Source organism: Echinops telfairi, unplaced genomic scaffold, assembly GCF_000313985.2.
Source record: "Echinops telfairi isolate 266 unplaced genomic scaffold, ASM31398v2 ScPeMD7_60;HRSCAF=208, whole genome shotgun sequence".
Classification (NCBI taxonomy): Eukaryota; Metazoa; Chordata; class Mammalia; order Afrosoricida; family Tenrecidae; genus Echinops; species Echinops telfairi.
The window spans coordinates 41,823,531-41,839,719 of NW_022103958.1; the positions used below are offsets into that span (position 1 = coordinate 41,823,531).

A 16,189-nucleotide genomic window follows, 5' to 3' on the forward strand; every position below is an offset into this window, starting at 1 on the left:
TAGAAGAAAGTATTCTTGCATTGAGGGAGTACTTGAGTGGAGGCCCAATGTCCTTCTGCTACCTTAATACTAAACCTATAAATATAGGCCCATAGATCTATTTCCTCAACCTCATATAAATATATTTGAGCAGAGTTTCTGGACTGCTATTCTGAAGGTTGGAGGGCCACTTGTGGGTGCCTGGAGGTAAGGTCTAACCACTGACACTGAAAAATTAGGTAGGGATTGGAAACTCAGTGGTTTGGTTTGTTGTTTTTTTCCCCATACTGGAGTTCTTGGAGAAATCTTAATCACAGTTTCGTCTTTTGCTAAATTCCATGCCAGCGGTTCGCAAATGATGTTCTTAGGCCAAACTACCGATTTCGGTGGTGTTGTCTCACCTCCGACTCAGGACAATCGTGGTTGTGGTAGTAGAACTGTGCCCTACCGAGTGCTCAGAGGCAGGTTTGGTTTATTTTATACTCTTGTTTTTGTCGCTGTTGAAAACATACACAGAAGAACGCACAGCAGTTCAATGAGCTCTACATGCTTCAGGGATGCGGGTGGCATTCTCTTGAGTTGTGTGGCCATTCTCACCTTCCTTTTCTGAGATGCTTCCTGACTGGTGTCCAGGGAAGTCGATCATCAGATCGGTCTACCTTCCACGTCCCCTTGGGGTCCACTGGAGCCGCCAGCCCTTTGGTTAGCAGCCAATTAACTGTCCGATCACCCAGGGGTCCCACTCTGTAATCTAGATGGAGGTGTTTTGCTAATACTAAACAACAATTGTTTATATAAACATTGATATTTTATTCTGTATGTTTTTATCTCACTTTTGATTCTTTCCAAGTTAGTGCTGGAAGATGACTGAACAAATTAACAAGAGTGAGAAGAATACTAAGGAACTAATTTTAAAAACCCAAGCTGGTCAATAACATTAACTGCATTCACTCAGTAAATATTCTTTGTGTGTCTTTGTGTTTACCAGAAGCAAAAACACCCTGCTTTCCTCATAAAGCTCACCGAAATAACCCTCCAATCGAGTCAGTTCTGACCCCTAACAACCCTTTAGGGCAGGGTAGAACTGCTTCTGTGGATTTCTGAGACTGTAACTCTTTACAGAAGGAGAAAGCCTTGTCTTTGTCCCCCCGGAACAGCTGTGGTTTCAGACTGCTGACTTGCAGTATGTAAGCAACGACACCACCAAGGTTCCCCCACGAAGCTCACCGAGAGATAATCAAGTGACCCAACAGGTACTAGGAGCCAAGCTAAAGCATGTGCATAGAAAAGGGACACTGAGAAGTCGATGGCGGGTGACTAGAGCAGGCCCCCAAACCAAATCCATGGCCATGGATTGAGTCCAACTTAGAGAGACCCTCTGGGACAGAGTAGAACTGCTCTTAAGAGTTTTCAAAGCTGAAATCTCCAGAGAAACCTACTGCCTCACTTTCTCAGGCAAAGAAATGGGTGGATTGCTGACCTTGCTGTTAGCAAGCCATCACTTAACATGTCCACAGAGCTCCTTCTTAAGTGTAGGCATAATTTAAAGTTTCAGTCACATGGACTGCAGTTTGGTCGGTTTGGCACAAGAAAGCCAACAAGCTCCTCCTTTTCACTTGGGGAGTAAAGTGTTGGCTGTTGTAGTTGGGTGCTGTGGAAGTGGGTTCCGCCGCAGAGCGAGCTGTGTACAACAGACGGAATATTGCCTGGTCCTGCGCCAGCCTGCGCCAGCCTCACAATTGTTCTTATGTTCAAGCCTGCTGTTGCAGCCATTGGGTCAGTCCATCTTGCTGGGGGCGTTCCTCTTTTTCACTGCCCCACTACCAAGCATGATGTCCATCTCCAGGGACCAACAACAGGTCCAATGTACATGCGAGGAAGTCTCCCATCCTTGCCCCTAAGGAGCATTATGGCTGTACATCTTCCAAGACAGATGTGTTTGCTGTTTGGCAGTCCCATGGTACTTTCAGTGTTTTTTGCCAGTACTATAATTCATGTGCATAAATCTTTAACCTTCCTTATTGATTGCCCAGCTTTCACATGCATCGGAGGCATTTGAAAATGCCACGGCATGGCCCAGGTGCACTTTGATCTTCCAAGTGACATCTTTGCCCTTTACGCATTCTTCTGTCTTAGGTGCTTGCTTTATTTTCTGCCCGGAATGACTTCCCAACTAGGCACCTGCTTCCTCTTCTCTTGATAACACTGATAATCCCAGTCTTAAACCCAATGTTTCTCCCAGGCCAGGGCTGTCTTCTCTGACACAAGACTAAATCAAGCTTCCCTTTTGTAGCCTATTGTAGCATTCTGTACTTGTTAGGCTTGGTGCTTTCCAGTTTGTAATTGTATATTTATGTGTGATTACATATATTTAAATGTGATTACTGTTTCATCCCACTCTATGTGATGCTCTGTGGGGGGGCAAGAGCCTTGTTTCTTCCTCTGGCTCCCTGGTGTATCTCTAAAATATATCACAGCACTGGGAGCATGGTACTTGCTGAATTTAGTTTTTCAAAAGTCTTAGTAACACAATGGCTCCCTAACACCAAACTGTAACCTTTTTCAGTTTTACAAGTTTGCACTAGAATAAGAAAAATAAGGACAATGGGTGATGTACATATAGGCTTATAAATGTTCATGGGAAGTACTATTTTTCAGGAATTATATCCCATATTAATTTATGTTATAATGGCACTCTTAAAAATGAAATAATGGTTTATTAAATTTGTTTCTTTGTTTGCTTGTGGAAACCATCCTTCCGTAGATTAAAAAGAAATGTACACCACCAAATCACTTTGACATTTTACTAGTCTGAAATCCAAAAGTCTGATGTTGAGTACCCTGGAGACTTCCTCTCCTCCCTAAGGTCTGTAATTGTTTCTCTTTGGATACAGTTGCCATGAATCGGTGAACTGTATTTGAAATATATAATTTTCCCCTCACAGATGTTTTTCTAGTGGCCTGGATCTTCCTCAACAACTTCCCTTCATTTATCTCTGGTGTGTGGCATTTACTCTTGCCAAGTGGGCTGAGATTCAAACAGTGGCTGCTGGGTTTTTCTTTTTTAGTACGATTGTACTTCTCCTCCATTTGAGATGGCTAAAAGAATAATCCTAAATGATAGTACATTAGATTTTTATACTAAAAGCCAGATTTACATATTTATGGTTATTGAGATGAATACTGATTGTAAATGTAGTAATGTAAATATGCAATGGTTTTGCATTTTAGTTAGAGTTTTTAATCGTTGATTAAATGAAAAGGCAAGTTAGCTGGCAAACTTTCCCTATAAAAGTTATGGTTACTCTTTAACCTGCTTGATATGTGTGTCGGGTGTTAATTTGGGTGAGATAAATGATCGTCTTTAAAGGGTAAGAAAAATGGATGTTCTTGGGTACGGAGTGTCAGATTTTTAAAAATTGTAATGCTTTTTCTTTTCCTAGCTTTATTTTTTAAAGATTCAGGTGAGGCTAATTACTCTATCTACCTGCACATCTGTCCTCGGCTCTCTACTTTCTTTATATAATGGTCTCTGCGGGGATTTAGTGACTGGATTCATGAATACATGGAAAGTATTCAGAAGAGCATCTTACACAATGGAAGTGACTGAAAACTTTGCGACGGCCACTACTATTACTAACAGTAGTGTTTGTGTTGAATGGGGATTTTCATACTTGCTTATGGAATATGCCATCATAGCCAACTACCAAAAATAATTTAGCTTACTTTCCATTTCAACCATATTCTCAAGAATTTGTATTCTGGTAAGCAACTATTCACCAAAGGAAAAATTATCCAACTCTTTTCAAGCCACGAGTCTTAGAATTCTGTCTTTCATGACATCAGAATAGGATTGAGGAGGCTATTTTCTGCTAAGGGCCATTTGACATCATTTTTATAACATCATTTGAGGGTTATACTGATGAAACATTTAATTAATCCCTCATATGATGGCTGGAACCGCTTTTCTTTGATGAGCCGTGATGCTAGCTGGTATTGATGGTTTTTTAATAATAGTTTGTCTGAGCCAGTTTATCATAGTGCTTAAGAATGGGAGCACTTGAATCGGAAAAACATGAATTCAAATTTTACTTCTGCAGCTTGTCAACTAACTGTGTCACTTTAGATAAACCGTCAGCTGTAGCTCTTATCTTAAGATAGGACTAGAATTATAACTACTACTTAGAATCATTGTAAGAAATAAATGAGGTAATATGAAGGGGCTTCAGAAAGTTTAGGGGAAAATGGAATTGAAAGGTAATAGAATTTCCCAAAAACCTTTTGAAGCCCCCTTGGAGGTGGGAAGCACTTAGTTGGAGCCTGACAGATGGTAAGCGGTCAGGAAATGTTCTTAGGAATATTACATTAGGTAGACGACCTCCCTTTTAAATGTAATCAGTTAAATTTTTGTTTTTTAATGCTTTTTACTGGGCATAATTAAAGAAATTAGAGATTCATTACCCTCCCAACAATATGAGTGAGTCCTGTTTTCTGGTTTAGCTATGTGAATCTGAAAACACACACACAAATATAAATATTTGAAAAATGTCTTACAATTTTGCTTTAGGGTCCTGTAAATCTACTGAACTTAAAGGTGTACCTAGTTTGTTTTCAGGTTGCTTTTATTGTTGGTCTTATTTCGGGAATATATTGTATGTATTGGTTTTATACTATAAGTAAAAGTAACTTTTATGTATATTTGACAGAAAGTATGTGAATGAAGCACCACCCATTCTGCACTTCGGAAGACATCACTTCATCATGGGACAGCAAATTTCGGATCAAACGCAGCTGGTTATTAACAAGTTACCAGAAAAAGTAGCAAAACATGTCACATTGGTTCGAGAAAGTGGCACTTTAACTTATGAAGAATTTCTCGGGAGAGTAGCTGAACTTAATGATGTGTAAGGCTTATTCTTTTTCATCTTATTTTGTTTTCCTTCATGTGTGCCTCATATGGCTGTATAAGAGGTAGTCGGACACATTAATTGATAAGACTTAACTTTAATAATAAACTTTACATTTTTCATTTCAACCAGTTTCCTTCAAATATTTATTGAGTACCTGTTAAAAGTAGACATTCTATGTAGCAACTTTTAAATGCGTAATGTGGACAGAAGAGGTTAAAAGAAATTAAAGTTGAAGTTGAAAGACCAATATAGAGGTGATTCTAAATATATAACCCAACCTCTCAGCCATTGTACACTGCTGCTGTTGTTGGCAGGAGCCATGGTGGCATGCTGGCTTACAAGTTGAACTGCTAACCCCATAGTCAACTGTTCCAACCCACCAGCCACTCCACGGGAGGAAAATGAGATCGCTGTTCCCATAAAGATTGACAACTTCAGAACCCTCAAGAAGCCTACTCTGCTCCATAATGTCGCTATGGGTAGAATTCCACTTGATGCCAGTGGTTTGGTTTGGTTTAGTGACAACTTAGCTGTCACTAAGTTGAGCCTACAGCTGAACACAAAGCTGTCTGGTCCTGCCCCAGCACGGCCGGTTTCCGTTTGGACCATTGTGATCCATAAATTGTACACTGGAATTATAAAGTGATCCCTCTTTGAAAGCATTCTATAGAGGCGCAGCAGAAGGGAGTCTGCCAACTAGTCGCTCTAGAAAAAGGCTCCTGGTGTGGTCAGAGGAAGCACTAAGAAGTTTTCCGTAGCCCAACCAATGTAGCTGGTTAGAAAAATATCTTGTGTGTTTGCTAACTGAGATAGTAATACTTCATTTTCATCACTGAACAATGAGACATTATTAGTATTTTCTAATTATGCTTTTTAAATCCTTGCTTAATTATTTTAAATAAGTCTCTACCTCAAGTAGCATATACATTTTATCCCCTTGAACTGCACACCTAACAGAATTTAGCCTTTTCTTTATGAATTGGAGTCTTTTTTTTTTCATCAATTTTTGCACCAACCCATAGAGATGTTGTTAGGGCCTCTGTCCGTAAATGACCCCAGACTTGTGTTCATTTACATAAATTATTGCTTGCTTGTTTGCATTCTACCTAGTGGCAGGAAGGCAAATGTTACTTCTTTCTATTAAGCCACCCACTTTCTATATTTATAAAAGTCACTTTTAACTGTCTTCTGTCCCCCTGGAGGTGCACTTCCATCTCATTTGGAATTGCCACGTAATTAGATCCCAAAGGTTCTTGTTGGCTATAGCTAATATTCACTGGAGGAGCCCTGGTAGCGTAGTGAGTGGTTACACATTGGGCTGCGATCCACGTGGCTGGCAGAATATTCACTGAGCATTTCCTTTGTGCAAGGCATGCAGCTTCCTAATGAACACTGTAACTGGTGATGCAAGTAGCCCTGGGGACACAAGCAATTACCACATCAGCTGCTGACTGAAAAGTTGGTAGCTAAAAGCCAGCCAGTTGTTCCTTAGGAGAAAGGCCTGGCAGTCTCTTCCCATAAAGATTACTGTCAAGAAAACTCTTCTTAAGCAGTTAGTTCTACTTGATGTCTCCCAGCCACAGCAGCAGGCTTCCCCAAGCATTAATGGCAGAACCAGTTCTCCCAAGTCTGACACTTTGTCCGCCAGTCCACATTACATTTCCTTAAGGCCAAATACAATCACAAGCAGTCTGGGACTACAGAGTTTGTTTGCTTTCAATGTCATGGTCACTATTAATAGTTTGGGATAGGATACAAGGACCTACTCCCATAGGCTTGTGATAGACAATAAGAGACATCCTTGCCAATCTGGAGCACATTCGATAAGAAACAAAATCTTTATTTTAATGAACATAGTTGGCATCCACTGATGTCCACTGACCTAGTCATCTTGAAAACTAAAAGCCTCAGGAGTCTAATGTAAAAATATAACATTTTAAAACGCATTCAATACCGTTTTAAAATCATATCAACACCAATTTAGGTCAGTTCAAAGGCATATGTACTTGGATATCACAATTCCCTCCTATTATTTTATTATTATTCATTAGTGTTTTTTTCTGAGCACTGAACTAAGTAACTTACAGATAAAGCAACTGGAGCCATCAAAATTAACAGCCCGATACCACCAAGCCTGCTGGTGAAAACCAGTCAGCAGTGCGCCCGTTCCCAGAGGTTTTCCAGCTGCCAAGCCCAGCTCCCTTTACATAGTTTAATCTTCCAGCCCTCAGGCAGCCCTGAACCTGGAACAGCCCAGCTCCAACATAGGAAATTGGCTTTAAGAAACGAAAGGCAGCTGGTTCTTATAAGATAGAACCAGAACCAACCGCCCTTGGGCGTTTCCCAGGCTGTGACTCTTTATGGGAAGAGAAAGCCCTGTCTTTCTTCCTCTTTTAAGAAAGTGAATTTTATTCACTTAAACCACAACTCTATGAGTGAGCATATACACAAACCAAAGCACCAACAACAACAACAAAATAAAAAGCCCAAACCCACTGCTGTCAAGTTGATTCCAAATCAGACTCCTGAAGCGCTGAGCTGGAGTTTTCCATAGTTTGCAAGGCTTTCAGGAAGCAGACTACCTTACCTTTCTATGGAGCAACGGGTGGGCTCCAAATGCTGTCCTTTCTGTGAGCAGCCCAATGCCTAACCTTCTGGGCCACCAGGGTTCCTTAAACAGGTGTGTAAATGTACAGAAAATGAACTGGATGGATACATTGGACGGCTCTGCTTATGTTTGTGGGGAGTTGTTGGGCAAGAGGGCAGTGAAGGGAAGTTTTATATTCTGTACAGTTCAGTATTGTGTCATGTGACAAAAATGTTAGTCATGGGTTTAAAAAAAACTCACATACTTAAAAAAACCCATTCAATCGGTGTTTTTTTAAAGCCTTTACTTCTAGGAACATGTACTTAAAGAGTAGAGTTGGATTGGAAATGCTAACAGTATCATAAGAGGAGAGTGTGCTTTTATTTATTTATTTTGTTTCAACTCTTGTGAAAAGTCCTTGTTAGATTCCTCCCTGGGAAATACCAGGAAATACCTTGGCTTCACAAGAGAAAGAATGAAAGGAATCACACCGGAGTCTGGTGTGTGATCCAAGGGAGTTTTTACAAAGGACAGACAAAGTTTCAGGTTTTACACAGGCACCCTCAGGGCACTGCACACCCACACGTGGAGGCCTGCGGCCAGAGAAATCACAGTACTGCGCAGGAGCAGCTGGAAAGGAGGGCGGTCGGCTTCGGATTCTGTCTTTAGGGCCCTGGGCTGGGAGGCGTGGTTGACTGTACTGGTTGACCCCATTGGCTGAATTAAGCCCACCCTGCTTAGAGTGGGGCCCACCCCTGGCTTCCTGGCTCAAGGGCCTGAATTTGCGCATGCCCTTTATCGCCTTCCAACTACCTGTAAGGGTGAGGGGGGTAGGCCTTGGCATGTAGAGGGACAACCCCAGGTTTCTACCTCTAGCTACCTAACATCCTCAGTGGCATTTACCATCCCTTTAGAGTTTTAGAATTTATGTGGATTAGCTCAGTCTGGCATTTGTCTTTGGGCCTAAGGATCCAGGACACACTGGTTTATGAAAAGGTCCAGCAGGGACTCTTGCTGAATTTCACAGTGGGAGGTGACACCTTCCTTTTATGGACTTAGCCCAGGGCTTTGCTGACCAGTTTGGTTCTTAAAGCCATTTCTTTGTGTCAGAGCGTCCCATGTTCAGAGCTGCCTGAGGGCTGGAAGATTAAACTATGGGGATGGAGCTGGGCGTGGCAGCTGGAAAACCACTGGGAACTGGCACTGCTGACTGGTTCACCAGCGGACATTGTTGGCATAGGGCTAGCTGTTAATTTGTGAAGCTTCCGTAGATTTGTCTGCAAGTTACTTAGTGGGATGTGATAACCCCATTGGTGCTCAAAAAGTAATAATCAATGATAAAAGGGAGCCATGCTATTTAACTACATGCATCTTTGAACTATCTTAATTCATTTTTAAATGTTATATTTTACAGTAGAATCCTGTGACTGTAAATTAAAATTACTCTGCTAGGGGACAACAGTAAAGCAGTATTAAAGTATCCTAAAATTATTTATTTGTTTTGCTCAAATCAACCCCAAATTATAAAGCAAAAAATTTTTCCAAGAGGCATGTTTGTGTTGTTATTCAAACACTCATCCAAGAGCAAGATTTCTTCACACTTTATGCACAGCTGGTGCAGTCGTCATTTGTCATCAGTGACTGGTCACAGTGGTCGTAGTGAAACCAGGTAAATGTCTTTCTTTGAAATTTAGCCCACTAAGATATAATATGGCTTCTGACTTTAAAAACCTCGTGTGGTGAGTGAAGGGAGACGTCGGACAGTGTAAGATATGACAAAATGATAATTTGTAAATTATCAAGGGTTCATGAGGGAGGGGGAAACGGGTAGGGAGGGGGAAAAATGAGCGGATGCCAAGGGCTTAAGTGGAGAGCAAATGTTTTGAGAATGATGAAGACAACAAATGTACAAATGTGCTTGACACAATTGATGTGTATATAGATTGTGATAAGAGTTGTATGAGCCCCCAATAAAATGATTTAAAAAAAGAATATACCATGAAAAAAAAACCTTGTATGTAGATAAAGTTATGGACTTATGTGTACGTTCAAACATTCTTGATCCATGTTTGTTTGTTGGTGGTGCAGTGAGTCATACCTGGTGCTGCCAATGGCAAGATCAGCAGCTGCTCCAAGGGAGAAGGAGGACGCTGTGTGCTATAAAGATTTCCGGGCTCGGAAACCTTAGCGAGCAGTTCGACTTGGTCCTATAGGGTTGCCCAACACCTCTCCATCAATCTCTGTGTCTGAAATTCATTAGCATCCTTTTTTATATGTTTTATTGTGTTTGCAATGAAAGTTTGTACAGCAAATTATGTTCCCATTTAACAATTTTTATATAAATTGTTTCATGACATTGATCACATTTTTATAGTCTATCAGTATTCTCAATATTTCCATTCTGTTTACATTAATCTGCCTTCTCTGCCCCTCCTTAGCATCTCATCTTTGTTTTTGAGTAAATGTTGAACATTTGGTAATGTATGGTTGGTCTTTGGGGAGGGTGGGGCTTACAATACTCAGAGCTACTGTCTTTTACTTTATAAGCCAGGCTGTTATTTGAATGACAAGTGACCACTGGGAATGGCTTCATTTCCACTTTCAAAGGATATCTCGAGGTAATAGTCTTGATCTATCAATCCTCTGATCTCTGTTGGTATGTTTATTCATGTTTTAATCTAGTTATTACAATGGCTATACTTTGATATTTATTTTTGTTGATGTTTTCAAGTTTCCTTTTAAATGTCCTTTTCAGTTTTAAACTGTTAGTTAAAACTTGTGTCATTTTTTTATGAAGTTAACAAATAAATGTTTTTGTCTCCTTTCAGAACTGCTAAAGTGGCTACAGGCCAGGAAAAACATCTTCTCTTTGAAGTGCAACCTGGGTCTGATTCCTCTGCCTTGTGGAAAGTGATTGTAAGAGTGGTGTGTACCAAGGTGAGACTGAGCTCGACTCCTAACTCCGAGCTAAAAGCATGTTAGTGTCTAGAAGTACGCGGCTGAGTGGAGCTACCTTATATGGTGGAATGGAATGCTAATAGACTGCCGGCTTGGGACAGTGCTGTTGCCTTCCATCTCGCTGTTTGATCTAACTGCTATGTAGCATAAACTTTGCTATGTAGCATAAATCAACAGGGCAGGAGGTAGCAAGATCTCATCCTGTCTCCTGGAGTTTGAGCTGGCTGGCCAGCAACCAGTAGAGTCCTGAAGTGACCTCCTATGTAGTTGTAAGATGACTCCTGAAAAATAAAGTTATCGCAAGAAAGCATTTATTTTAAGAATACTAGATTTTATTCATTTAAAAAAATCCCAAAGAAAGTCTTTTTGATAATCTTTATTGAGTGGCTTTTTGATTATCAATGCAATGGGTCTCTTAGTTCATCTTTAAATTTTAGATCACTGAATATATTTGCTGTGCTAGAAATATAAAGGTAGCTGTCCTCGAGTATTTGAGAGCTTCATGCACCAGTGTATGCACTAGAATAGGTGTTTTCTTAACCTTTTTGAGGTCTAAACCTTTGGGTGAAAATGAGGAAACCAGTTTTATTAGGCTTACTATTCAAACCCCAATTCTAAAAACATATACATGGATAAAAATTTATCCATGTGATTCATGGTATGTATATAGAAATCAATAGTAGCATTTATTATAGTGGCATCTTTATAGGGAATTTGGTAATATTCGTTATGTTCAGTTTGAAAGGCAATCATCACCCCCATCTGTTTACAAATGTTCTCATTACACTAGACAGAAGGTGAGCGCCTCTTCATCAATGGCTCCCTCTTTCCCCTTCCTCTCTCCCACATCTGATAACTGTTAGTAAACTTTGGTCTCTATACATTTACCTATTGTAGATATTTCATATAAGTGGAATCATACAATATTTGTCCTTTTGTGACAGACTTATTTCACTCAGCATAATGTTTTGAAGGGTCATCTAGGTTTTAGTATGTATCAGGACTTCCTTTCTCTTCATGGCAGAATCATACTCCGTCTGTCGTTGGACACTTAGATACCGTACATACTCGTGTATAAGCCAAGTTTTTCAGCATTGTTTTATGCAGTTTTTGTGGTAAAATTGGGTGCCTGGGCTGATATGCAGGTTGGCTTATCCTCGAGTCTACACGGTAGTTTCCTTCTTGGGGCTTTGTAAATTATGCTGCATACTGCAATGAACATGGGTATTCATCTGCCTGTTTGAGTCCCTGCTTTCAGTTCTTTGGGGGTATGTCCCTAGGATGGAATTGCTGAGTTGTATGGCCTACTCTGCTTAACTTTTTGAGGAATCTCCCGGTTGTCTTCCACAATGGTTTATTCCATCACAGCTCCACCAGCAATGGACGAATGTTCTGGCTTCTCCATGTCCTCACCATCATCTGTTGTTTTCCTTTTTTTTTTTTTCCAATCATGGACCTCTTAGTGATTTTAATTTGCCTTTCCTTAATGCCTTATGATTCAGAAGAGCATGAGGAATGTAGGCTACCATTGTTGATATCAAATAGAGCTTGGCTGAAAGCAGAGAATACCATAAAGATGTTTATCTGAGCTTCATTGACTATGCAAAGGCATTCAGCTCTGTGTATCATAGCAAATTATGCATAACACTGCAAAGGATTGGGATTCCAGAACACTTTATTGTGCTCCTGTAGAATCTATGCATAGGCCAAGAGGCAATGATTATTTAAGTAGAACAAGAGGGTGCTGTGTGGGTTAAAATCAGGAAAGGTGTACATGAACAGCAATGGAGGTGGACAGATCTGACCTCCTCTGGCTTCCCTAGTGCCATGAGGCAGGGTTCAGACATGCCTCCATACTCCACCCTTCTTTACCTATTCTGATGCCACTCGTTCCTCTGACACCACTCTACGTCTTTGCTGGGTTCAATAATTCACAGCAATGGCCACACAGAACGCACCGACAATACTCATGGTTTCAGGTGTTTCTTAGGGAAGTTAATAAATTACCACAAGTCAGGATCTGCAGTCAGGACACAGTCATTGGTCTCTTCAACCAACAGACAAATCTCTCAGGCTCTCAGCCTCTCAACCACATGATAGCTAAGTCTTTCTCTGGTTCTCCGTCTCTCAGCCACATAATCCCTTTGCCTCCATGGGCCAGCAAGCCAGTCTGCCTGTCACTCTGTTCCATAGTTCCAAAGTCTTTGGCCAGATGAGGAGAAAGTAGTCTTCCACTACTGCTCTTTTGAGTCTCCGTGTGACTGTGTGGTGCCTCTGGTCTTAGCAGTCTCCACCACTTCAAACCGGGATCTTGAAAGTGCTCTTTCAAGGTCTTTCAGATTTCTTTCTTCTCTGCTTTTCCAAACTGACTCATCCTTATAACCAGAGGGGTGGTAACAAAAATTGGCTAATCCCTATTGTGTTCGTTATACAATCTGTTGTCAATTTGAAACTGAAGAGTTAAGGGGTGGAGTTTAGTCTGTCAATCAGGTTGCAGCTGGATGACCTCAGGTCGCTGGAGGCAGAATACATGCTCACTCCTTGTGAGACGTTACTGACAAGGAGCCTGATGGAGCTATGCTGATGCAGCCAGAGCCCAGAGCTGGAGGAGCCACTCGGAGACCCCAGCCAGTGCTGAGATGTTTCCACCGCCATTGGATCCACAAGACTTTCTACCCACTGGCCTGAGATCTTCCTGTATTCAGCATCATTGCATGTACTGCGTGAGTCTGAATAGGAATTTATAGATTGGTATCGGATATATGGGCTAATATCAGATTTATGGACTTGATCTGGACTGGGATGGGATGTTTTCTCAATAGTCAATTGCTCTAGTATGTAAAGCTCTTTCCTATACACATACAAATGTCTCTGAATTTGTTTCTTTAGTCTACCTGGACTAACACACCTATACTAGTTTTATACAATATGCCTATTTTCATTGTCCCACCCAGTCCTTTGGTAAGGCATTACAGAGACTTGGGTAGAAGAGCCATTTAAAGTAATTTCACTGTACCACAGGTATGTGTCAGTTGTATCCTTAAAGCATAGTTATCCAAATCATAGGCTGAGCAAATATTGCAAGAAGTCCAAACCAAACTCACCGCCATCAAGTTGATGCTGACTCGTAGTGACCCTGTAACTGGGCTTTATGAAGTAGAACTTACGGCACTGGGATTGGGGAAAGACTCAGTAACAGCCTGTGATGTGCAGATGACATGGCCCTACTGGCTGAAAGGAAGAGGACTTGAAGCTGTGGCCTTCCAAATGGATTACCCCTCACAGGTGGGTCACTGAGCAGCCTTACAATAAACAGAAAAGATCTAAGTCAGTGAGTTCATTTTCCTTGAATCCACACTCAATGCCCAGGGAAGCAGCGGTCAGGAAATCTGTGATGCATTGCATTGGGTATATCTGCTGCAAAACATCTCCTTAAAGTGTTAAAAAGACTAACATATGCCTGCTTCAGGCCTTGATAATTTCAGTCACTTCATCTGCATGTATAAGCTGGACAGTGAATAAGGATGATGGGAGAAGAATTGATGCCTTTGGATTTTGCTGTTTTTGAAGGATGTTAAAGATACCATAGACTGGCCAAAGAACAAATTGTGTTAGAAGCCGCACAGCCTGAATGCTGCAAAGAAGAGAAGCTGACGAGACTGAGCCATGTACTGTGGATATGCTGTCAGGAGGGCTCACGCAGTTCCTGAGACGGACATCAGGCTGGATGAAGCCAGAGGATCCACAACAAAGAGGAAGGTCTAGGAAATGGCTGCAACCATGGGCTTACACATAGGGTAGATTGCGAGGATGGGGCTGGACGAGGCAGGGTTTTGTTGGTGTCATTTGAAGAGTGCAGAATTCTTTATGGAGGGGTTAGAGAGGGTGTGGAGACCTAGATGGACAAAATGTTGAAAAATAAGAGCTTCGCATTTTGATATTTTTGTCTAATAAAAGTTTCTGTGATTTTTTTATAGCAATATTTTTTGAGTCACCCTTACATTTTCTTGGTCAGTGTATCTGTCATTATACTGGGCTGTTTTTATAACTAGCTTTATAAGATATTTTAAGATTGGGAAATGTGAGTCCTACTTTGTTCTTGGGGGACGGGGGGGAATGAGGAGCTAATACCAAGGGCTTAAGTAGAAAGAAAATGTTTTGTGAATGATGATGGGAACAAACGTACAAATATGCTTAACACATGGATGTATGTGTGGATTGTGATAAGAGTTGTACAAGCCCCCAATAAAATGATTTTTTTTTAAAGAAAGATTGCTTTGGCTATTCAGGGCCCCTTGCAGTTCCATATCAATTTGAGCTTGTTTTTTTTCCACTATCTGCAAAGAAAACAGAATTTTTAGGGGGATTACATTGAATGTATAGATTGCTTTAGGTACTATTGATATTTTAATAAGATTAAAGTCTTCCAATTCATGAACATAGGATATCGTCCCATTTTAGCTTTTTTTCTCTGAGTAATAAATTGTAGTTTTCCATGAATAAGTCTTTTACTTTGGTTAATTCTGGGTGTTTTGCTCTTTTAGATGCTATTGTGGTTGGAGTTGGTTTTCAATTTCCTCTTAGAATGCTCATTGCTGATTTATAGAAACCTGACTGTTGACCTTATATCCTGCCACTTCATTGAATTTAATAGTTCGCGTAGTATTTTGTTATTTTAAGGAGGCCTGGTGGCACTATGGTAGAAGCATTAGTAACCACAAGGTAGGCAGTATGAACCTACTAGCCATTCCATGGGAGAGAGATGAGGCTGTCTGGTCCCAAGATGATTGACAGACTTGGAAATGCGATATAGGATCACTATGAGTCAGAACTGACTCAATGGCAGTGGGTTTTTTTGAGTAACCCTTTCTTGGGTTCTTTGAAGTTTTCTATGTGTTGGCTCATGTCATCAGCAAAAAGAGATAGTCAAATGAGCTTTGGCCAAAGCTCAAAATGGACTTCCAGGAAAACTTCAATCACTCTTTGTTAGGATATACTTTAGTATAATTTTCTTGCTTTAATCTGGAAGTTTGGATATAAAATAACACTAAAGATAGTCAAGAAAGCAATCAACTGTTTAATTTTCATAGAATAGCAGGTGGTTGTTGAATTCAAATAAAGTTATTTTTTCAAAGTGAGAAGAATTGTCAATACTGATCTTTAAATTTAATTTCTTTTTAATTAAATACTTTTACTGGGGGCTCTTACATCTCTTATCACAATCCACACATATCCAGTGTGTCAAGCACATTTGCGCATATGCCGCCATCCTCATGTTCAAGTCATTCTCTTCCCACTTGAGCCCTTGATATCAGCTCCCCATTTCTTTCCCCGCCCTCCTTCCTCATGAACTCTTGATAAGTTAGAGATTATTATTTTCATATCTTACATCGTCCTCCGTCACCCCCACCCACTTTTCCGTTGTTTGTCCCCTTTGGAGGGGGTTATGTGTCAATCCTTGTGATCGATTCCCCCTTTCTCCCGCCACTCTCCCCTAATCCTCCTGGTATCTCTACTCTCCTTGTGGGTCCTGAGGGGTTTATCTATCCTGGATTCCCTGGGTGGCTCTTATCTGTATCAGTGTGCATGCTTTGGCCTAATTCAATAAGTAAGGTAAAATTGAGGTCATGATAGTAGGGGGAAGGAAGTACCAAAGAATTAGAGGAAAGTTGTGTCTTTCATCCTGCACCCTGACTGGCTCATCTCTTCCCTGTGACCCCTCTGTGAGGGGATGTCCAATTGTCTACAGATGGGC

At 40.8% G+C, this 16,189-nt stretch overlaps 1 protein-coding gene across 2 annotated transcripts in view; it reads left to right on the plus strand.

Moving 5' to 3' along the window:
• The window catches only part of RNF141 (ring finger protein 141), a 35,427-nt gene that overhangs the window by 2,957 nt on the left and 16,281 nt on the right, over positions 1-16,189 (plus strand). The window contains exons 1-3 of one of the 2 annotated variants that reach the window (XM_045290892.1): positions 1,133-1,232; positions 4,686-4,883; positions 10,305-10,413. In XM_045290892.1, coding sequence (XP_045146827.1) covers positions 4,741-4,883; positions 10,305-10,413 — 252 coding nt within the window. In that variant the 5' untranslated portion in view covers positions 1,133-1,232; positions 4,686-4,740. Of the gene's footprint in view, positions 1-1,132; positions 1,233-4,685; positions 4,884-10,304; positions 10,414-16,189 lie in introns of those variants that run through there. The other variant, XM_004711536.2, reaches the window with a different exon arrangement.